The sequence below is a fragment of the Urocampus carinirostris genome, chromosome 2 (genome assembly GCF_059441175.1).
Source record: "Urocampus carinirostris isolate Australia breed hairy pipefish chromosome 2, RoL_Ucar_1.0, whole genome shotgun sequence".
In the NCBI taxonomy this organism is placed as follows: domain Eukaryota; kingdom Metazoa; phylum Chordata; class Actinopteri; order Syngnathiformes; family Syngnathidae; genus Urocampus; species Urocampus carinirostris.
In genome coordinates, this window is record NC_142350.1 from 39785741 (window position 1) to 39809777 (window position 24037).

The window sequence follows — 24037 nt, forward strand, 5'->3', positions numbered from 1 at the left end:
CTCTGTTCTTATTTGCTGTTAATCAGACTATTGAGGACAGTTTTCTTTACTTCCTTTTTGCTGTTTTTACAGACTTAGCTGAGAACTTTTTTCCATGCATGTATTTTTTTCCATAAGAAACTGAGAGGGAAGGTAGGAGGAGCCCGGCAAAGTGTGCTTGACTCTTTCTCTTCCACACACTCTCGGTCTCTCTCTTCCATTCTGTCATTGCCATCCTAGCAGAAGGGAGCGACACTTTATTCCGTGGCCAGACATAATTTGACATTTGTTTGGATGACACTGGAACGGATTATTTCCTTTCTTCACAAAAACCCGAGGGATCAACGAGAACAAGTGTGTCAGAGTAAGTTTTCATACTCGACACAGACTTTTTTCTTTTTCATTTACATCTGAACGACTTGAAGCACGTGCGTTGCTAGACTTTTTTCCTCACTGCACAGAGTCGATTAAGACTTATTTTTTTCTTTCCTTGAGATAGCTTAGACACAAAGCAACATGGTTGCCGGTATGCTCATGCCCTTGCGGGACCTGAGGGCAATCTATGAGATTCTTTTTCGAGATGGTGTCATGGTGGCCAAAAAAGATAAGAGACCACAGACCAAGCATCCTGAGGTACAAGGAGTGGGCAATTTACAAGTGATCCGCGTTATGGGATCACTTAAATCTAGAGGCTTTGTAAAGGAAACATTTGCCTGGAGACACTTCTATTGGTACCTTACCAACGAGGGTATTGTTTACCTGCGTGACTACCTTCGCCTGCCGATAGAAATTGTACCTGCCTCGTTGCAACGAATTAAGAAACCAACGTCTACTTTTGCCATGGGTCAACGAGCTGCAAAGGTCCAAAGTGTTGAAGGTCCTACATCTTATGTTCCCAAACCAGGACGTAGGGGTGAAAGCGAAGAAGTGGCAGAGCGTCAAAGCTACCGCCATCGTATGATGGGTCCAGGAGAGAAAGAGAGCTACTCTGACAGGACCCCCAGATTTAGAGGCCGCCCACTGTCTGCTGAACCTGTTAGGTCGAAAGAAATAAATGTAAAGTCTCATTCGTTGTTTACAGAGGGGAACAATTATATTGGGGAATCAGTACAGAAGCACTGCTCACATCAGCAGCTTGTTAGCAATAGAAATGCAGTATCTCCTGGGAGAGAAGGATTTGAAGTTCAAAAAGAAAAACAATTAAGTTTATCCTCAACTTCAAAAGCACCTGGGAAAAATAATGTGCCAAAGCCCTCTCTGAATGCAGAATCCATTCAAACAACTAAATTTCCTATTGTGGCTCTTGTTGCTAATGCTACAAATGATACAACTCCAGAAGTCGAACTCCAACCCTACAGTCTTAAAAACGTCAAAGATGAGATTAAAGTTGCAGATGCCACCGCTTGCAAAGTTGTTACCAGCATTTCAACTCTTGCTGCCCTTCCTGAAACAGACATCAAGAAGGCAGTAAGCAAGGTCAGCAAAGAAAAAATCATAAAGGTGGCAGCCAGGACCTCACCAGAAACAGAAATGGTAAATGCTTTAGGCTCTCAGGCTCTTGCTCAGGTAACCAGCCATCTGGTGACAGAGTCTCTGGTAGCCTCCAATGTTATCACCAAACCCATCAAAAATGATGTCAAGAAAAAGCTGAAGACGGACATTGCCGAAGAACTTGCGATCACTGAAAAAACAACTGATACAATCAAAGGGGGTAAAATGGTTGAAGATGCTTCACAGCAGACATCCAAAATTGTAACCAGTCCTGATATTCCTGCAATGAAAATTGCTAATGAAGATACAGTTAAAAAAGAAACAAGTTCAAAGATCCAAGTTAGATCAACGACGGGTAACAAAATGGCCAAAACTTCAGCAAATGTTGTCACTCAGGAGACAACCAAATCTCAAAAAGGGATGTATGTGGACGCAGACAAAAGTGCTACTACTAAAGAACCTCAAAAAATTGTTGTCTCTGCAACCCCAGTGACTAATCGAGCAAACTCTCAAAACAAAGAAATTGATGATAAGACACCAGAAAAGAGGACACAAATTGGAGTTACTACAACCACTGTCACCACAATCACGGTTAGTAGTGAAAAGGCTAAACTAAATAAAGCCACTGCACCAAAGCAGACAAAAACTGTGGTAAATGAAACTAGCAGTGTCAAATGTGAAGAGGCATCAGTACCTGAAACATTACAAGTTTCAAAGATGGTGGAAAAGGCCACATCTCCTCAGCTCAGTCAAACTAGTACATTCGCTGAAACTCCAGTTGAAAACAAACAAGTGATTGAGGGAAACTCAAAATCCAAAAAAAAGAAAAAGAAACCCAAGTCAGAGAAAGTTAATAATAGCAATGGCTCTTCTGATATGAAGGACAAAGACAATACATTTGAACAAAGCTCAATGCCTGAGGGACCAGCTTCTGTAATAACAAATAAGGACAATTCCAAATCAAATAATGCTGGAGAGCATGTAACTGATGTCTCTAAAGAAATGACGGTTACATCAGTAGGGAAAACCTCTAAACAAACAAAGGCTATTTGTGAAGAGTCACCCTTGCAATTTAACCAGAGCACTTTAGTGCCCCCTGTGGCTCATCTAGAATCTAATAGCAATCAGCCCAATAAGGACTCAGCAACACGTGAAAACATTAATTCTGCTACCTTGAAAAGGGTGCCAGACAAAGTACAAGAAGTGGGCCTGCCTGTGAAAAAACAAGTACAATTACCAAAAAATAAGAATGGAAAACAACAGGTTGAGACATCAGTGTCTTCAAATATAAAGCTGGAGGCAGAAACTCGGCAAACCACTGAAATAACATCCTTGCCTGGGGGCACACTTAAAGACCACCCTGATGTGACCTCTGAAATGACAAAACTTAAAGTTTTTCCAGAAATGACTTCTGAAAGTATGTGCATTGAGGAAACCGAACAGGCAGCAGCTGCACTCTCTCAGGCCCCGCCAGACAAAGAGAAGGTGGAGCCTCAACCATTTGTAGAAAAAATAAAGCAGGAGGTTCCCAAAGCAAAAACATCCTCCGCTGTTAGGAAAGCACCCAAAGTCGGAGAATTAGCGTCAGCAGAGCGAGTGGTTACTGCAGAGGCAGCTGTAGCTCAGGCACGGACCAACCCCCTTGTCAAGCAAGAGGAGCCTCCCATCGTTGCGCAACACTCAGCCACTCCGGCAGCGGAGCGCGGCACTGCAAAAAAGCTCTCTGTGTTGGAGGCGGTAAAGAAGGAGGAAGAGAAGAAGACCAACTTGGAAGCGGACACACCCTCCAAAACAGCAGCACCCACAAGTGTCCAGCTTCACCTGGGGGAAACATTCTTGTCCGAAAGCGAGGAAACTGACGACAACATGAAGAGGAAAATTGTTGTGGTTGAAGAGATAGTTGAAGTTAAACAGCTTGTTAGTCCGGAGGCAACTGGGGAGCAGACAAGTCCTCAGCCTGTGCGACCCGAGACAGAAGAAGATGACGAGTTGGACTTGGATGTTTTGGAAGAGATTGCCATCGAGAGGGCCCTTTTATCTGGGGCCCCAGGTGTTCGAGTTCATGGAGCCTCACCTGATGTTGACTGGGATCACTCATTGGAGGAGCCAGAAGAAAAGACATTCCCTAACTTCATAGAAGGTATGTTCTCTACTTCCTGTATCTTTCTCCATTGCATTTGTCCTGCACCACGTAGTACTATGAGAGTGTGAACAAAGTAGTATTTTATGTTTATTCGAACAGAATAATCAATGCACACTTTTTTGAGTAAAGCTAATAATCTGTCATTGTCTTTGAATCTATAGAATGATTTGTCTTTTCATACATACATGGAAATTAATTAGCTGTGGCGTGCAATAAACACTTTGTCAGTTGAAAGATACCTAAGGTATTTTCTAGCCACTGACAGTTATTGCATTGGAATGATTTATTTTCTAAGATGAATCAACTCCTCTGTGTCCATACGAACCAAGGGTCATTGATCATTGATTAAGCAAACAAAATAAAATCCATACTGTAGAGTTTAGGAAGGGGGTTTCGGTTCTGCACATGGTTAGTGGAAGTCTTTCCCTCTGGGGCCACTCTTCACATGTTTGCCAAATGAGATTCTGCAGACCTGAGGTCACCCCAGCAAGGTGGGGCCGTTTTCTGAGATTTGGCCTCGCCTGGTCCCTGCAGAGAACCTCGTGATCCACGGTTAAATTAATGTGAAGGAGGTGTGGTACTTTTGGGAGTCTCTCTTATCCTTCCCGGCAATGCTTGTGACACTAACGTGGTATTTGGCTTAGTCTCGATACTCCCATCGATTTGATTTGTATCAGATATTAGACATTTGGATTATGCAATAGAATCTGTAGGATTTGGCAAGTATGCATGCAATGTGATAAAATCAGCCGAAGGCTGCCTCCCTTTTTTGGGGGAATCCGAAAAAGGTTATCCAACTGGTTTTTCACTGAAAAAATCAGATTGAATTGAAATTATAATTGTCTTTATTGTCATTGATAACGAAGTAGTGAATATTGTTTGCAACAGAATTACACATGGCACTTTAGGATAAACACGTAAGAAAGTCAAGCCATGTTTAATTGCGCAGCTCCTGATTCCAAAAGTCTCAAAGGGCTGCACAGCAAAGAGAAAAATACGGTAAAAAGAGTTGTAAAAAACAACTACATTTGAAACCTGTCGGATTAAATGGAAATGAAAAGTGAAATGCCTGCACTACTCCTGCTCACGTGACAGTCTGGAGCCATGGGCGTTGTCCACTGGGTGTGAGCACTAGGCAAAGCATGAGGGAACAGCTTGCTCATAGAGCTCTAGTTTTAATTGTTTGTTTCATTGCATGACATGAGATCTGTTTCGAATTTGCAGGGCTTTTCAAACTGTGTAATGAAAAAATTCAAAGCAAAAACTCAACAACTCCTAACCCAAACAGTTTAAAAACTTTTGTTACTTTGGTCGAGTGTTTTGGAATTGCGTTTGTTGTTTCAGTAGGTTTCATGTGAATTTAGGAGGTCATTGTGTTAAGTCTTTCTATCAGCATTTGGTGTGCCAATGCTGACATCTGCTGTCCGTTTATAAACCCCTGTTGTCCTTGACTATCAATGTCAACACGTTAAGACAGGTGGTCTCTGAAGGTCTGTGTCCTTCTTAGCTGACCTTTTTTTCTCTGTTTTACATGGTGACATTGAAGCCATTTTAGGTCTGTGAATTGTCTGTTAAAGGGACAATATTTGATATTTGCCTACTAGATGTTGCTCCTTTGCGTCGCATAACTGAAAACGGATGCTACAAACAAAAGGAAGATTACTAAGTACTGATACTCAAAATAATCAAAATCCATCGTTTTCTTTTTATTTTCTTTGCCCAGCCTGTTGTAAAGAAGAAGAAAAAAGGCAGAATAAAAATAGAAATATTGTAGAAAAGAAAGAAGAAAAATAGAAGAGAAAGGGAGGTACAAAAAAGAGAAAAGGAAAGAAAAATGATACTGAAGGAAAAAAGCAAGAAAAAAAAAAAAGAAAAAACAAATAAATAATAATTGATAAAAATAAATGAAAAGGGGGGAAATAAAAAAGTTATGTCATGTCAAATGAATTCAAATGTCTCCACCCACAAGAGACTGTTTCTTCCTTGGGGCCATCACCATCCTAAACAAATGTGAAAAACTGTGAAAATATATATATGGTGACTTATTTAGGGATTGTTTCAACTCTGCTAAATATTATTTTACTACTTCTCATTGCACTACTGTTTGGATGCACTGTTGTTTCATTGCACTATTATCATAACTTAGGCCAGTCTTTTAGCCAGGCATGTCCAAAGTCCGTCCCGGGGGCCAGTTATGACCCGTATTTTTTTTTGTATTTGCTGGCATTTGGCCTTTGTCGTAAAATGAATAATATGCTGCCCGCCAGTATGGTTGGCCGCAGTACAAAATACATCTGTACAAAAATTGCTATTGGATTTCTTAGAGAATTTTAGCTCACCCCTGTTCAGAGATGGCGACTGCAAATAAAAAAAGGAAAGTTCACTGTGAGGGCCGCTGCTTCCAGGAAAAGTGGAAATTGGAGCATTTTTTCACGGAAATCCGAAACAAGTGCGTCTGCCTAATTTGCCAAGACACTGTAGCTGTTTTAAAAAAAAATCATATCAAAAAGCACTTCCAAACATAACATGCTGACTACAAAAAGCTAATTGGAAATGAACACTGTGAAAAGGTAAAGCAGCTAGAAGCTGTTTTAACGACACAGCAGCGATTTTCATGAGACCCTGCAAGTCAAATGAAAATGCCATAAAGGGGAGCTACGAGGTTGCGATGCTGATTGGGAAGCACTGCAAATCTTTCACGGAGGGTGAATTTATTAAAGCCTGTTGAAAGAATGATATGTTGAATACTTGGCTCTCACACATTTTCAGCTCACCAAATCTGGCCCGCATTCTGAAAAGTCTGGACACACTTGCTCTAAGCACTACATTTGTTTTGCCCATTTTTCTTGACAGTCCCTTGTGATATTTTGTCTTTGATGAATGTATTACATGTTTAGTGCCATGTCCAATCTAATTCAAAAGAATATTTTACAATGTTAATATCAAATACATTTAATTGAGTAATTTAGTCATTCCTTTTAAAAATGCACATTCAAATGATAGATCATGTATTTTTGCCTAATATGCGGATGGATGCATTGTGCCACTAGAAGGTGCTGCACACTGTTCCTTCAAAGACATACGTGCGTGCAAAAATGTTTACGTTTGGATTTGATGTTTATTTTCTTATTTTAAATAAGTATTCAGGAAGTGAGAGTGTGTTGCAACTGTTCTATTTGTTGCTTTGTAGAGAACACCCGAAAATTGTGAGCGACACTCCAAGGGCTGCGCACATTCCACATTTGAATGGTGCAGAAATGCCTTGAGAAAGTGTTTGAACTCTGCCCACGCCTTACACAACTGACAATTGGGCTTGCACACAGCACGGACGTGCCACCGAGGTCCTCCTTGTTCTCTGCTAACCGGTTGCCCAATCAAGAATTGTGTAGATGCTGCAATGCACAATTACAAAAAGGGTGATTTCTCACAGCACAGTTTCTTTTATTTGGGTTATATGTTACCGACAAAAACATACTCTTCACAAATTTGAGTGGGGTTTACAAAGGCATCATGGGTTGTTATTCCACAAAATATTTTGAAATAAAAAGAGTTTTAATATTGTCATATTCCAGGTCTCCTTCGTGAAGATGTTTATAACATGATTCCATTAGTAATTTTATTTTTTACCCCACAATTATTGGATCACAATCATGGAGGAGTGTATGTAGGGGTAAGATACTTGGCATTTTGGTATTGATCCACTCAATGTGATTAGAGGGTAGTATTGATTGATACCAATCTCATACCAATACTGTTTGCTTGGAAACGTAACCCCTCCCTCCTTGAGTTAGTATACAATAACCAAAAAAAAAAATAAGGTTTTAGATTAAATACAATGACACTTTAGCAGCAAAACCCCCCCAAATTTATAAATATTTCTAATACAGCTATTACAGAACAAAAGCCGAGAGTCCAAGCAAAAAAAAACAGCTATGTAACAAGTTATTTATAATTGTCCTTGAAACTTTGATTTTCAAAATTGCATGAGTTTTTTTTCATTTACCTGCAAGCAGAATGGTTAACAATGGGCTTTTAACTAGATTTGAACAATTTGGGGGAAATAATAATACTGGTGTATTATTTTACCAAAAAAAATGCAATTTCCATCTAATTTGAAAGTTGTTTTTTTTTTAATGCCCATTTCGAACACATTTTCAACAAACAATATTTACCTACAGTAAATGCATTGCTTATGTATTACAGACAGTTTATCGACTAATTTGTCACACTGGTGTGGTGTAAACTATGTATGGTGTTGTAAAACATTAGGACACGTGCCAAAGTGTAGATTACAACCATAATTGCAGCAATAATGCAAACAGAATTTTGCTGTCTCTGAGCATAACACATTCTACATACCACAACAGTTCCTGAAACATGATGTAATGACTCAAACACTCAACCTAAATCAAGTATAAAGATGACAAAAAAAATGAAACATTTAAGTCTTGTCATTTGATAACAAAAACATCTCCATTTTAGTCATATTTTAACTTTATAATGTTTACAATTTCAAAAAACAAAACAAGTAAAAATCATCATGTTCACTGTATAAATAGTCTACAAAGGCAAAGACAAAAGGTGGGTTTTTTTCACAACATTAACAATATACAGTACTGTATATGTTTGATATTTTTCATGTCAAGTCATGTTCATTTGTATAGCCCTTAATCACAATAAGTCTCAAAGGGCTGTACGGACTACAGTAAATATGAATGAACCATCCCTCGATCTAAAACTTAAATGAGGGCAAGGAAGTACGCAAAACCTCAGCATGAGGAAATTCAAAAACATTGAGAAGGGTCAGGTGAAGTCGGGAGTTTTCGACTACCGCTAAAGTTTCATTGTGTCATTGCCCGCCCTTCAAGTACAAAGTGACGAAGTACTGAAAAAAAATCGAGTATAACTGTTAAAAAACATTTACGAACCAGAGCTTTTTCCTTGATTATTAGATATTTCCAACTCGTCTGGTTTTTTATTTCTCTGCCAATCCAGCACAAAACACGCCTGGTTTATTTTCCTGGGAGAGGCAACCAAGCGTCTTCATTCCGGGTGCGAATATTACCAATATTACTTTTGTTTTAGAAAGGCATCACCATTGCCTCAAATGTAAAATAATTATTCAATGCCAATATCTCATCTCATCTCATTAGCTACACCGCTTATCCTCAGTAGGGTCGCAGGGGTGCTGGAGCCCAGCCCAGTAATCATCGAGCAGTGGGCAGGGGACACCCTGAACTGGTTGCCAGCCAATCACAGGGCACACGGGGACAGACAACTCACTCGCTCATTTACACCTAGGGACAATTTGAATCGACCAATTCACCTGAGATGCATGTTTTTGGAATGTGGGAGGAAACCGGAGTGCCCGGAGGAAACCCACGCAAGCACGGGGAGAACATACAAACTCCGCACAGGAAGTCTGGAGCTGGATTTGAACCCACGCAGGAGGTTCCCAAGACATGAACTGTGCCGCACATGCGCTAATCACTGCGCTGCCGTGCTGCCCTCAATGCCAATATGTTTTTGAAAAATGTTCTGAAATCGCAGATAATGCCTCTTTTAAACAAATATCTTAACGGTATATTGTGTGTTGTTCAGCATTCCCTAGTGGTAAAACATTCATTCATTCTTTAAAATAAAAATACAACTTTATTGGTTAGAATAACCAGCAGGGAATACTTGAACTATCATTTAAATGTGCATTATTATGAACCACTCGTAGGTTGAGAAATATGTATTTATTTCATATAACATAAAGCTCATCTAGAGGGAGCTGGCAATATTTTCCTCCCTCTTGCTGCTAAGGGTACCCCAAACAAACAAATAGTGCACTAAACAATACAGCGAATATAACACTGTCTTTTTAAGATGTTGATACGCGCACTACCAGATTGGAAGCTTTAAGGTTCAGAAATGAAAACCAATGGCTAAAGCTACAAGCACTGCTTCTCATCTTGTCATGTTTTTGGGTCATACCCTGCAAAACACATTTTGCAGGTAATGCACTCGGGCCGCATTAGCTTAAGCCCAACTGTAGCAGTACTTTTACTTTCTGACCACCACTTCAAATCATTGACGGCTTGAAAATTTGCACTGTGCCAGCAGCAAGAATTCGATTTTTGTTTCTGTTTTTTTTTTTTTTTTTTTTTGTGATTATTTTGTATCGCTGACCTGCCCTTAAGCAAAACAAAACAGCAAGTATGCTCAAGCAATAAGACCTTAGTTGTTGTAGTGGATTGTCTCTTAAGCAAATAATTAAAAAAAAAAAATAAAATAAAATAAACGTTCTGATAATGAATGCGTTTCTGAAGTTTGAATTACGTGGCAAAATCAACTTGCTATACCACTTACATCCTGCCACTTTTTCAGGCCTCAGTTAATGACCACTCATAGCAGTGCATCAAGGAATAGGTAAACCATGATTGTTTTTTGTTGTTTTTGTTTTTCCCCTAGGACCTCAGTGTATCTGATCCAGGACCGTTTTTAAAAATAATTTCTCCTTTATTTTGCCTGTGTGTAATTGTGTATGTGTACTTTTTGGTATAATTATTTATAAGACTTTGTCCATTCCCGTGTATATTGACTCTTAGCAGACTGAAATAGTCTGGAAACTTGCAGAGCTGTGTGGTACCTGGCTCCATCCTCATCAACTCAGCATTCTGAAAAACAAAGAGCATTATTGTTTTTTTGCTGAGCCCACATAAATAAAGATGTAATTATCAGTGGAAAACAAATTTGCTGGTCCCCCCTGATATTAAACAGAACAGGTTTTTTTTTTCTTCCTTTTTTTCAAATCATTATACACTAACAGTATAGTAATCCCTTACTTAGAAGAACAGGGGCCGATGATTATTAGTTGTGGGGTTATTTGATTCGACTTACACTTGAATAACTTAGGTTTTGGAATCAAATAAACCTAAAACATATGAAATGAAGTGCTTCTCTGCCTCTTGTCTGTTTTTGAGGTGTCCTTGAGCAAGGCAGGGTAGCAACTACAGTATACTACAGTAATGGAACATTACACTGTGTTTATTTAGAGTTTCAACTAAACTCAGGAAACACAGATCAATGACATGTGGAAATAATTGAGGGTTCGGCCGAAATGCCTTTGACTTTAGTCATTTCTCACAGGCTCACTGACGCTATTTGAGTTGTATGCATTTAGATATTTTTGAAATGGTTTACATTTAGTACATATTTCAATGTATTTCTTATTTTGAAATAATCCTGTGTGAATGTGGGTTTTTTTGCCCTTTGACGATGGTGTCGATGGAAACATACTACCATTTGTGTTAGGGTCTGAGACACATCCTACCACCAGGGGGGCCAAACCAGTATTTAAAATGGGCACAGGTGTGTCCATTTATCACACACCTGTGCCCAATTATTCACAACCCTTTAAAATGACATCTTGAACATTACACATATTTAGGTCATTGTCATATTTCATTTTGTCTGCCGTCTGTCATTTTAGTATGGATTTTTCAGTTCCATATTCTTTCTTTTTTTCCTGGTTTGGACATTATTATGTTTAGTGAGCCTATGTGTGTTTGCTACTTTGTATATATATATATATATGATATATATGATATATATGATCTCTCTCTTTGAGCACCCATTGTTTCTACATGGGTCCATTACTTCAAAACGTAAAAATATGGACGCATGCTTAATTTTTTTATGTTCTTTAACACAAGAGCAGTGTGCATGGATGGAAATAGAGAGTTTCCCATAGTCCATTCTAAAACCTTCAGATGGATTCTCCACATAAGTGCCTTGTTTTCACAATCGGCATACATTTCCATCTACATTTTAAGTCTGGTCCCAAGAAGCATTTTTGAATGCTTTTAGCATTGCAAAGAAGTGAGGTGCGTTGACAACCCTATCATTCTTTCTGTCTTGCGTGCATAACAAAGCAATCTATATTTAGGGTTTGTTTGTGCATTGCTGTGATCCCAGTAGAAATATGGGATTACCATCACAAGTGTTTAAGATACTGGTGTTGTCACACAGAAAGGAAACTCTATACCTGGAAATCACTTTATTTTTACATTAAGGCTGGAAAATAAATTGAATTTCATCTAAGTATCAATCACTTTTTGGAGAATGTTAAAGTTGCCGAATCTTGAAATTGAGAGTAGGATTTTAAAATGTAGATGTGAATTACTCAAAGATAGTGATGATTAACAAACAATAGCTACTACTAGAGTATTTTCTGAACTTGACATTTAAGGTTCTGATTTCTGTTTAAAAAGTGTTTCTTTTATATTTACTGCATATACTGAGGCATGTAAATGCTCTCGCACCTAAACAGATTTTGCTGGATTAAAAAGGAAAACATAAAAAATGGTAATTTACTACTCAGTTTGATCCTTTGTGTGGGTTCCACGATAAAGTAGCATATCTTTGAAAATATTTACAATGCTACCAAATACTACACATTTTCCGGCGCTTGTTACACCAGTTTATAGCAAATGACGAAATAATCATTTTGGTATAAAAACTACGAAAATAAAAATAACTTAAAAATCAAGCAATGCTTATTTTATTTGTTTTTTTATGGTGGTTAGTGCCATCTACTGAACACTTGCTGTAACAACGTTTGAGGTGCGGTTTACCATTGTCTAAGAACCACTTTTGACCTAAAGTGAAGAAACATTTAAAAAAACTAAATACTCTCTTATCCATTATTTATTATTTTCAGTGTTTGCCATCTATGTAATTAACAGTTGGAGATTTGCTAAAAAATGTGCATTATTTTAGCAGTGTAAATAAAATACATAGAATAGTGCATCTTTTTGAGAAAAAAAACAGTTTATAGTCTGGAATTTTTTTTCATAAACGTAACTGTTAAGTGTCAAGTTTAATAAACACTCAAAATAAGAAGAGAAGACATTTCAAATCTTCATCGGCTGTCTTCTCTCCTTATTTCAAGTGCCTCAGTTCACGGTTCACAGATCCATTAATCACCTGGGTCTTAAGGGCACCATTTCCTGTTGTGTGTCTTGGGCAAATACAGCCTGGCTGTACCCATCTCTCTCCAAGCCGTTGTTTTGGGCGGTAGTTATCTCCCTTACATGAAACAGATAGTACTGGTTTCCATGGAAAGCAGTAGCAGAAGATGTGAGAAGGGGGAAAAAATATTGTGTTCCAAGATTTAGAGCGGCCTGTTTTGTGCATTTTTACATTCCACCATACACATTGCATCACTTGTGCCATTCATATTTTTTCTTGAGAAACAAAGGTTGTCGCGATGGTGATGCACCCTTTGCTTTGATTCCTTTTGTGACATTAAAGGCCCAAAGGCTCATTGTCCGACAAAGGATTTGTTTATTTTATCTTTATTCAAATAATTTATGTAATTAAATGAGTAAATAACTAGATTAATAAAAAAAATGAAATGGTTCGTTAAACTTTAAACTTACTGCTACTGAAACTGTTATGAGCTTTGTAACATAAGGCACACTGTCAAACTGCCATAAAAAGGGCTTATCATGTTCAGATTGGGGTCTAGTAGTGTTTCAATAGGATTGATGTATTTTTCTCATTTTGCTGCAATGGGATAGGCAGGCGCTCGCTTGTGTTTGCGTCTCCAGGGGCAAATTTATAAAATGTCCCGCCAGAGTGCTTCCATCATTTTCTAACTGTGACACTATGTGATCATCTGGCAGCAGTAGATATTAATAGCAACCCCAACCCCTTTTGCCCGAACATCCAGCCCTCTTAGCCCTTCGCCCCTGCCCTTTTCCCCAGCCTTGGGGTCGTCCCCCCTCCCCCTGGCCACAGAAGAACAGGCTGACGGATTCTAGCAGAAGGCGCAGCCTGTCAAAATTCAACACAGGAGAGAAACAAGGTTGTTGAGAGCAAACATAAACCAGTCTCTCCTCTCCACAACATCCCCCCTCTCAGTCCAGTTCGGCTCTCGTACCCTCGGTCCTTTGCATTCTCTTCTGTACCATCTCGTAGATGAAGATCATACCTGGTAGGTCACCTGTTATGGGTTGTTGTGGTGTCTACGTGTCAAATCTCGTCAGTCCGTCTTGTGTGTTATCAACGCTTCAGCTGTCAGAATTCTGTTGGCAAGAAAGTCCAGTTATCCCGGTGCTCCCTCGCATATTAACACAAACGCAAACCGAGTCAGGCGGAATACTGTACGTATATGCTCGTTCGCTAACAGCAACTGGCAACGACTGCAGTTTAAGGATCGTATTCCGCTTGGCTGCCCTCCCGCTTTATTTCGTTTAACGCTTTGTCAATAGAAGGCACCAGGCCAGCGCTCCCACCCACTGTCCGAAACTGTACCCCATGCTACTCTTAAGGGGTCAGTGTGTATTATTCAGCGCCTCCTACTGGTAAAAAAAAAGCTTAATTGTTTATAAATAAAACAATGTTGATTTGAATAATAAACTAAATCCATAAACTATCAATAAAAATGTGAATATATGCATAAATGCATTTGTGTATAACACGCACCCCTAATTTTTGATGGAAATCCGGTAACATTGTGTTTTACTTTTTCTCGGCTCAAACTTAAGAATTGTAGATCGAAAACGTTGTGTGCAGAACTACTGCCAAGAGATTTGAACGCAGTGCAGATTCTCAACCACAGGGTTGGGGAACCCAAGATTTTTTTAAGAGCCATAACAGATAAAAAAAATACAAAAAATAAATAGATAAATCTGGAGCTCCCCAACATTAAAAGCCATAGTTTTTAAATTAAAGGAAAATGTTATTCATACATGACAGTTAGTCATTCAATATTTAATACTTATACTCAAGAAAACCCTCAAACAAAATTGTCTCTATATTTCACTCTCCTTTTTCCTTTTTCCAATTTTTCTTAAAAAAATTCTAGGGAGCCACTAGGTCGGGGTTATAGATGACACAGGAAAATGCGTTAGATTTTATCGTCACACTATTTTACCACGTTGTTAAATATGTGGGGCTATAGATACAATTATGTATTGACACAAAATCAGATGTTGAAAGTCATTGAAATAAATGCATTGCATTTTTTGGTATTGTGTTTATGGTTACGTTGTCAATAAATTATTTTAATCATGGCCCCAGATATTCAACGTGCTCTCACCAATGAGATCTGGGTTTGGATCCATTTGTGCAAATGTGGTCAGCGTTTTTTTTTTTTTTCAAATGATTACTCTTTGCTTAAATGTAATACCTCTTTTATAACACGCACTCAAACTGTGAGGTATTTTTTGGGTGACAAAAAAATGTGCATTATACACAAGTAAATACAGAAGTATGCATTTATTTGACGTAACATGCCCCACCTAGAAAGAGCTGAGAGAATTGTCCGTCATCTTGCTGCAACAGGTGCTCGAAAAACCCAAAACAAAAGGCTAGGCAAAAATTGTGTTTTTTGGTCACAGTCTCCATGGTTTGTATTCTTCTCTGTGCTTTTTAGCACTCGTTTTCGGTTTCATGACACAAAAGAGCGACATATTGTGGGTCAAATAATAAACGCTGTCCCTTTAAGAACTGTGTTTGTTTACAATATATACAGTTGACAAAAGTGTATATTTGGATGTAATTCATTTTAGTTCTCAAAAGAAGCTTTGTTTCTCCACATTTACTGAACTTTTTTAAAATAAATACAATAATTGAAAGGAGATGCACAGCTACGAATCAATTATCAGATTAGTCACCAACTATTTATCTATTAAATTCAATTAATCATTCAGACCACATTTGGAATAGAAATTTTATACATTTCACACCCTAAACATCTATTTTTTGTGCTAATATCCTTTTGATTTTTAAACCAACAATGCATGGAATCAGAAAAGAATATTTGATTGACATTTGAACAAAACCGCAATGCTTACAAGCTTGCCATACTGATTACCATTGTACCAATTTTCTTTCGCAAACAAATAACAACATGTTAATGTCTTTTTCTAGAATATTCACCTCATTCAATGCTTTTTGGGGGATATAGTGATTGAAAATAAAAGTCTCATTAAATCAGGTTAATTGACTAATTGACAACATTTTCAACAGAGAAATGTATCAAAATCATTTTGTTGCACCTTCAACTTAAACACATTGTGATTTTGTAAAGGTTTGTGTCAATTATGAAAAATAAAGTTGCCTACACAGGGTTTCGGTGCTATCCTTAACAGGGTGAGAAGCTTGTTCATCCAGGAGGGATTTAGAATAAACCAGGGGTCAACAACCTTTTTTGAAGTGTGGAGCTACTTTTAGTTACTGATTTGCACAAAAGTATACCATTTTGATATACATATCTGCAAGAACAATTTATTCTATTCATATGTTGTTACTATGTTATTAGCAGGTTGTAATTATTAGAAGTTACTCAGGTGTTTACCTGTTGCCTGCAGGCACCACATTGGAGATCACAGGTGTAAAGGCTCTTCTTTTTCGCATTGAAAAATGCCAGTTGAGATGGACCGGGCATCTTATTTGAACCTCCCTGGTGAGGTGTTTTGGTCATATACACCTTGAAGGAGACCCAGAGGAAAACTCACTGGAGAGACTGTCTCCTGTCGTTGCCCCATACCCAGATAAGCACATGATAATGGATGGACAGGATATTCTCCATGTTATTATGTTATGTTGAGTTACAAAGGTCCAACATTTCTTCTTTGACTCAATCTCTTGTGTCCCACAGTAGGAAAGATGACAATACTATGTTAGACATTTGAAGTCTCAATGGAAAAACCACAAGAGCTCCAACTAAAATAGAAATGAAATGTTCAACATAGATAACGGCTAAACCTGGATTTAGGTGATTACTGCTTAGAATACATTGGATGAGGCGGGTTTCCCCCATGCACCATTTGTCACCATGTTCTAGAAACAGCTGAATGAATATGCATTGCAAACTAAGGTTTTGGTCTGCAAAGATTTTTAGGGGAAAAAGAAGCCACACCTGTGCCATCGCAATGTTCCATGTAACCCTCCCCCAAATATGAAGCCCTTCACCTGTCACCATTAACAAGGCCAGTACATTCATCTTGTCTACCTTCTTTTTCTATTGTGAGCGCCTTCCTGGTGGTATTAGCTTTGTCATAAACGTCATGACTCTGGTTACTTTTTCAAACTTTTGAAAAAGGCAACAATCAAATCAAAAGCAACGCAAATTGTAGTAAAATTACTTAAATAGTTGACATTCAGTGTGGGATTTAAATAACTAAATACAAAAGCATGAAATCCTCGAGCAGTTGGTCTGGGACATGCAGGCTTTTCACGCATTCTGTGCGGAATAGGGAAGGGCGATACTGGGATTTTGGGTGTCTATCTGATCCAATTTAATACAGAGTAGTATTAATAGATACCGATCCGATCACTTAATAATTAAAACCCTTGCCCCTTTAGTTAGTTTGTAATTATAATAAAAACAGCACAAAGATTTTAGGCAATAAAAATATTCGTTTTTTAATTTAATACCTATGATGAAAAATTTAACTGTACAAAAAAAATAATTATACATATTTACAGTCTTAAAAAAGCAGCAATGTAACAAAAATAAAAATACTATATAACAATGTCAACAAGAACAATAAGATACAATAGTTTTCCATACTATGAAGCGCACCCAAAAACCCCAAATTAGCCAAAGATTTATTAGTGTGCCTTATAATCCAGTGTGCCTTTATAGAAATGTAAAAACAGTAAATCAATTTTGAAATTCCTAATCTGACTGAAATGCCTCTAACATATGGTAACCATTTATGAATTAATGGATTATATTTCACTTTTTAGTTTGAAGGTGCACCTTTCAATCAGTTGTGCCTTTTAGGCCGTAAAATACGATACCTTTCATTGCTCAACTTTTAGAAAATAAAGACAAAAAAAGTGTAACCACAATTAGATTCAATTTGAAAGTTATAATATCCACTAAGAACGTTAATGTAGTGCTTGTTTAAATGGGAAGACCGTATGGATCCCGAGACAATTGTTTCAATCCAATGAAAGTATTCGCTCAATATTGATGATATTCATATTTGGATTGATCCGCCAACCCTTAATGCCGACACTTAATTAGTTTGAGAATTGCATAGTGATCCGTGATTTGGTTAGGATCTAAAATAAACCAGTGATAGACCAAATTCTTGTAATAGAAACCTTTTATTTTTTTGCAATTTATACAATTGAATACTCTGCAATGCATTGAAGTCAATGAACAAAACCCTTTTTACTGGTCCAAGCCCTCGTTAAACGAAAAAGCTACTGTATATCCTCGCAACCCTAGTTATGATCAGCGGTGCAGAAATTGTATTTGTGATCATTTAAAACTATTTTCAGGACAATTTAGCCAATACAAATGCGGAACACAATGCACGAGGCAAATCCGTGAAGTAGTGAAAAACAGCAATAAAGCAAGGGATAACTTGTATTATGTGCTCGTGCGGTCTTATTACAATAGCTGCACATATTTGTAATCCCAAAAATGACCTGATTGTGAAAATAACAACCAACTAACTTATGCAACAAATATAGAATTCCAGTAAAAAACAGCAGGGTTGTAGATGACACCTTTCCAACAACCTCGCCTCCCAAACCGGTTTTGTCTTATTTGCTCAGCTTCGAAAAGCTGTCTGCGCCTGTAAAACCTAAAGAGGCATTTATGTCTGTACATAATAACTACTGTATTATGACTGTAAGTCACTCTTTATCATTAGTTTTCTATTACTATGATGTATATTTCAGGGTGAATTAACCACTAAAAAACGTGAAACAAGGTCCAGTTGACTGTTTTTTTTTTTGCATCTTGTATATATATATATATGTATATATATATATATATATATATATATATATATATATATATATCCTAAATTAAAAACTTTTGCAAACAGAAACATTATATCATCAATCATAGGCACATCGTGAGACAAACACAACCCCCAATCTTTTAACTACATTCAAGCACTTTGGGGATTTTGATGTTTATTACCCATCTGTAAATATCCTTAGATCTGGCATTTTCCCTGGTATTTAGGACATTCTCGGCTAGGATGACTGTGCACTTGATAAATGGCTGATGTTCACCACGGAACTGTCCATTCGGGGTCATTTTTGTTCCGATAATCCTGAAGAAGGGTGTCTATGGAAATGAACCGTGTGGGTCTTTGTAAGTTCTGTTCATCAGGGACAGAGAGAGAGGGGCGTGGTTTTGTCCATTGGGGGGTAGAGGGACGCGCATTAGTGTTTTTTAACCCCCCTCTCTGTAGCTGGAGAAAATAGGTTTTATTCCTATGAACTCTTTCCGTGCCATAATGTATGAATACATTATCAGAAGCATTGAGAACTGAGTGGCAAAACTTTAAAATATATTTTTTGTGTTTTGTTCTTAAAAAATATAAAGGGTTTCGCCCTCATTAGTAAGTAGCAAGCCTCTGGGAATGGTTTCAGTAAGATAAATCATGAATAGATGGCAGTAGTGGCTTTGTTTAGATTTTTCCACACAAATCGAGGAAGCCCCCCCCACTTCATTTTTCAGTAAATAGGTGTTTGTAGGCAGCCCCATGCAGCAAGTAGGCATATTGAAGCAGTGTGGTGAGACTCGCAAGGCATAAACAAATGGGTCACAGAGCTTCAAGAAAGTTTTTCAAATCTTTCAAAAAATAATGGTGGAGTCTCATCGTCTCGTTAGAGAGGAATGACGTTTCGTGCACGCCATCACCATGGTGATGGAAATCATGTGTTCACTTCATCTGAAAAAACGGACGCTGAAAAGTTGATTTATCATTCATGCATAGGTTATGCATAAGTTCTGTGTTCTTGCAATAAAATAATATTTTGCAAGAAAGGTGCCTTTGTGTTTATGGAAAGCATAGTTCAGATATTGGAGGTATCAAAAATGCAAAATCCAAAATCACCAAAGTGAAAGTTCTGCTTGAAATGCATCCTTTAACAAAAAGCCGTTTTTCTCAGAAGTTCTCTTGGAAACCAGTATTTTCAAGTTATCTAGCAATGTGCAGCTCTTATTTACTAAACAATGGTAAAAGCTAGACACATTCTTTTTTTTCTAATGAGGGTTCGAGGTTTCTTTTGATTCGTCCTATGCCTATATATCTACAATACCAAAAGTTCTGAAAAATAAGTCAAAATGGCAGACATTGGCTGGCACCGGCTCTTCCCGTATTAGAGAAATGTCTGGAATTGAATGAGTTATAGTCGCCATGACCCCTCACTCCCGAGCTATTTACAGAACCTGTCCGCTGCAACCTCAGCTGTCCATAGGGGGAACCCGTGGTGCCCGCGGGCACCACGCTAGAGACCCTTTCTCAAAAACCATCATTAACTTAGGACATGAGCGAGAGATACCAAACCTCTGTGAAGTGTTTGCCTCGTTCTTCAGAACTGCTTCAGCTTGTGCATGCAAATGTGAGAACACTAACATTAACATTCTTTCGTGACCCAGGAGGAACGGCGTCACATTAAAAGGAACGCGTAGTGAGTGAACCATTTTACTGGGTTGGTAGAGTCTGATTCATTCCAGCACAGTTTGAAAAGAAGCGCATTTCCCAACCCTTAAGGTGTGTACGTAGGATAGCTGATATCTCTGTCAGCTGTGTAAATACAGTGATAACCTAGATGATTCATTTAGTGTAATGCAATCGTTTTTTTCAACCAAGTCAACCTCCCTCTCACTGCAAAAAAATAAAAATAAAAAACCCGATTTGCAGAAAATGTTGCGCATTTTTCCCATTTTACTAAATATTTAACTTGTTTTCCTCACCAAACAATACTTAAGAGAAGTACCAATTTAATACCTGGATGGAATAAAACGGTCTCATGTGATGGATGATGGAGCATTTGATTGCCATTAAAAAAATAAGTCATACACTATTGGTAGAATTGCTCTCAATTTAAATGTAATTTAATTGCTTAAAATGTTCATCTTGTTTTTCTGAAAAAAAAAAGAAAAATCCCGGTACCACGAGGGTGGTATGGCCACCATTTCCTGTGGTGTGTCTTGAGCAAGTACAGCCTGGTGCCACCCATCCCTCTCCATTCCATTATCCATCCATCCATTATCTGCACCGCTTATTCTCAGTAGGGTCGCTGGGGTGCTGGAGCCCATCCCAGCTATCTTCGGGCAGTGGACACCCTAAACCGGTTGCCAGTTCAACAATGTATTATACTATATACTTATCTATAACCTAATGCAGTTTATTTTGTTTATTTTAAGGACTAAATAAAAATCAAGATGTTTTGTTTTGAGCATGTTACCAAGGTAAACGAGTTAAAATGACCTAAAACTTGATCAACAAAAACTAAGCAATATTGTGCCAATAAGGAGAGGATTTTTTTTTTAAATATTGTTTTTATCATTAAAAACATATTCATTATTTTCAGTGCAATTCAGCACACGGTTCTGGCTTGTTTGATCTGGTTTCTTTCTTTTTTTTTTACCCTTTAGACAATCAACAACAGTCATTTTGCCCATTTTAACGGTTATTATGTTATTGTACAAAAATATTCTTAGAAATAGTGTTATTCAATGTTGTTCATTTAAAGTTTTTTTTTTCTTTTATTATTTTGCTAGTTCTGCGGTTATCCCGTCATAACTTAAAAATCTTTCTGTACATTCTGCAATATGATTTTATTGTTTGGCAGCTCTGATGTTGTAATTAAGTAAGAACCGCATTAGAGCCAGTAGGGTCACACAAGCTCACTGGGACATAACATTTGTTCTATGTCAAGTGGTTCTTATCATACTCGTGCAATGATGCTGGCCTCTCCCGCAGCAGTTTTCCAGTTTGCCTTCCAAATTGTATGTAATGTAAAGCATAAAAGCTGCCAACATCTAACTGCAACGTAGTCAAGACGAGTCAACGCAAAAACACGTCTTTCATGTGGACTCCCCCCAAATTATCACTTTGACCCGTTTATTTTTGTAACATGAAGTCAAACTTGCTTGTACTTTTGTCCCCGCATGGAGATTTTTAATTTTAGTAAAATTATAGAATTCTGGTAGATTACACACATTTCTTTTTGCTTATCTGAATAAAAAAAAAAAACTCAGTGCAAGTTATTTGCTATTTGAATTTAACAAACTGAAGTTTGTTCATTAGGATTTTTGTACATGCTATAGCAGTCATTCAAAAAACATCCATAGTATATATTTAAAAAACATCCATAGTATATATGAAGGTTCCAATTTAATAAATACATGATGAAATTAAATGGTAAATGGTCTGCATTGATATAGCGCTTTTCAAGTCACTGAAGACTGCAAAAAGCGCTTTACAATGTGCTTCACACACATTCATTCACACACACACTCATACACCGATAGCGGCGTCGGCCATGCAAGACTCCTACCTGCTTATAGGGAGAAACAACAGTAAATAAAATAAAGAACTACTCATATTTTTTTTTCCATATTGTCCCTTTATATAAAATACTACGACAAGAATACTACCAAATCCAACAAAATTACTAAATTAAATGTTTTAAAACAGGAACATACAACTACAGCAATATTAACAAAATATGAAAGAAACGCAACAAAAATACTACTATGAAAATAGTTAATAAAATAGTTCTAAAGAAATACTACAAATATACCACTACAGTAATACTATCATACAAGGAAATTATTATTATTATTATTATTATAATGCTACTACGTAATCATTAAGGTAAAATTAGTACACTACAAGAAAAATGTTGCAAAGAACAATTTAATTCTGTTATTATGTTGTTTACATTTTCTCATTTTATGGATTTTAAATTTTACTGAATTGTATTTCAATTTTGCTGTATTTCTAAGTACAGTTAAAAACTGTATGCAACAAAATCAAATGTGTAAGATTTTGTAAAACAATAAAATATGTTTGTAGGGATACTTAGTTATCAAAAAGAATCATTGGATAAATAAGATTTCATTATAAATGGTAAATGGTCTGCATTTATATAGCGCTTTTCAAGTCAATGAAGACCCCCCAAAGCACTTTACAATGTGCTTCACACTTACCCATTCACACACACACACACTCATATTATGGAATTAAATTATATTATCATATACATTCCAAAAACATGCATTTCAGGTGAATTGGTCTGTCCAAATTGTCCCTAGGTGTGAATGAGCGAGTAAGTTGTCTGTCCCCGTGTGCCCTGCGATTGGCTGGCAACCAGTTCAGGGTGTCCCCTGCCCACTGCCCGATGATTGCTGGGATGGGCTCCAGCACCCCCGCGACCCTACTGAGGATAAGCGGGGTAGCTGATGAGATGAGATGAGATATTACAATATATTAAAATTAAGATTAAAAAATCATTTTAAATTGACAAAAGTCAGGAGCCTTTCGTGTATTAAAGAGAATGGACTTTATGACATTATTTATCATAGACACTGTGTTAGAATTTAATCGACTGCTTTAGTCAATTTATTACCATTTTCATATATGATCTCATTATCTCGATCAAATTACAGAGAGCATTTTTTTCACTTTATTTAGCCTCCCATAATTATACTTTATATCTAGCTGAGACAAAAGTAAAAATGGATTTTATCTTTAACAACTGTGATGACAAGATGTATAGTCTTTTGGTGACATACATTTTAAAAACATATGACTTAAAATAGGTACGTTTCATCATCAAGAACTCTTTGACCTTACATTCCAAAGCGTGTCTTATTTATTCATAATAATAATAATAATAATAATTTCCTTGTATTGTCATTCTGTGTAACAATGTACACAGAACGAAATGTCGATTGCATCTGACCCGATGCAGCCGCAGCCAAGAGAGGGCGCCGCCGACCACTTTGGCTGTACTATCACCATCAGGTGGCTGAAATATTGATTTTTTTAGTGTTTTAAATTTTTTTTTTAGTTTTTTGAGGTTTTTATATGAATTGGAGTTGTGTGTTTTATCAGTTATTAGGGGAACACCAGTTTAGCCAATGTGTATTTATGTATTACTGTTTGGGGGCCATTACCTGATAAAACTTCCAATACTTCCATTGTTTATCAGCATGTATCGGACTGTCAGCCAGAGCAATACAAACAATATGGAAAATCCCAAATTACCATAATGGTGCAAAGCTTCATTTAATTGTTGTTTCAAACTTAGTCCTAGGGTTGAAATGCATCATTTTTCATACAACACTTTTCTTGCAGAACTACTGAGTGTGACATTTTTGAAAACAATCCATACTGTCATGTATTAAAACATCCCAACCTTGATTGACGTCAAATGGCAAGGTTACCTAATCTGATGTTACAGTTTTATGAAGATATATTTCAATCTATGACCTGCAGAGGGAGACATCGCCTCTATCTTTAAACGCCTTTTTAAACCGGTGCAAGCACAGTTCTGCACTCCGAGGTAGGATTGCATGCCTGACCAAACTAAATAGATGACTTTTAACGACTGACATGATGGGCAGCCTGACGTTTGGTTGCTTTCCAAGCTTAT

At 37.4% G+C, this 24037-nt stretch overlaps 1 protein-coding gene across 1 annotated transcript in view; it reads left to right on the top strand.

Moving 5' to 3' along the window:
- The first annotated feature begins 495 nt into the window (after positions 1 to 495).
- LOC148371844 (plectin-like) overlaps positions 496 to 24037 on the top strand; it is a 76864-nt gene continuing 53322 nt past the window's right edge. Inside the window, exon 1 of the mRNA XM_088326490.1 lies at positions 496 to 3610. Within this exon, the coding sequence (XP_088182616.1) occupies positions 496 to 3610 (3115 nt within the window). The remainder of the gene's footprint in view (positions 3611 to 24037) is intronic.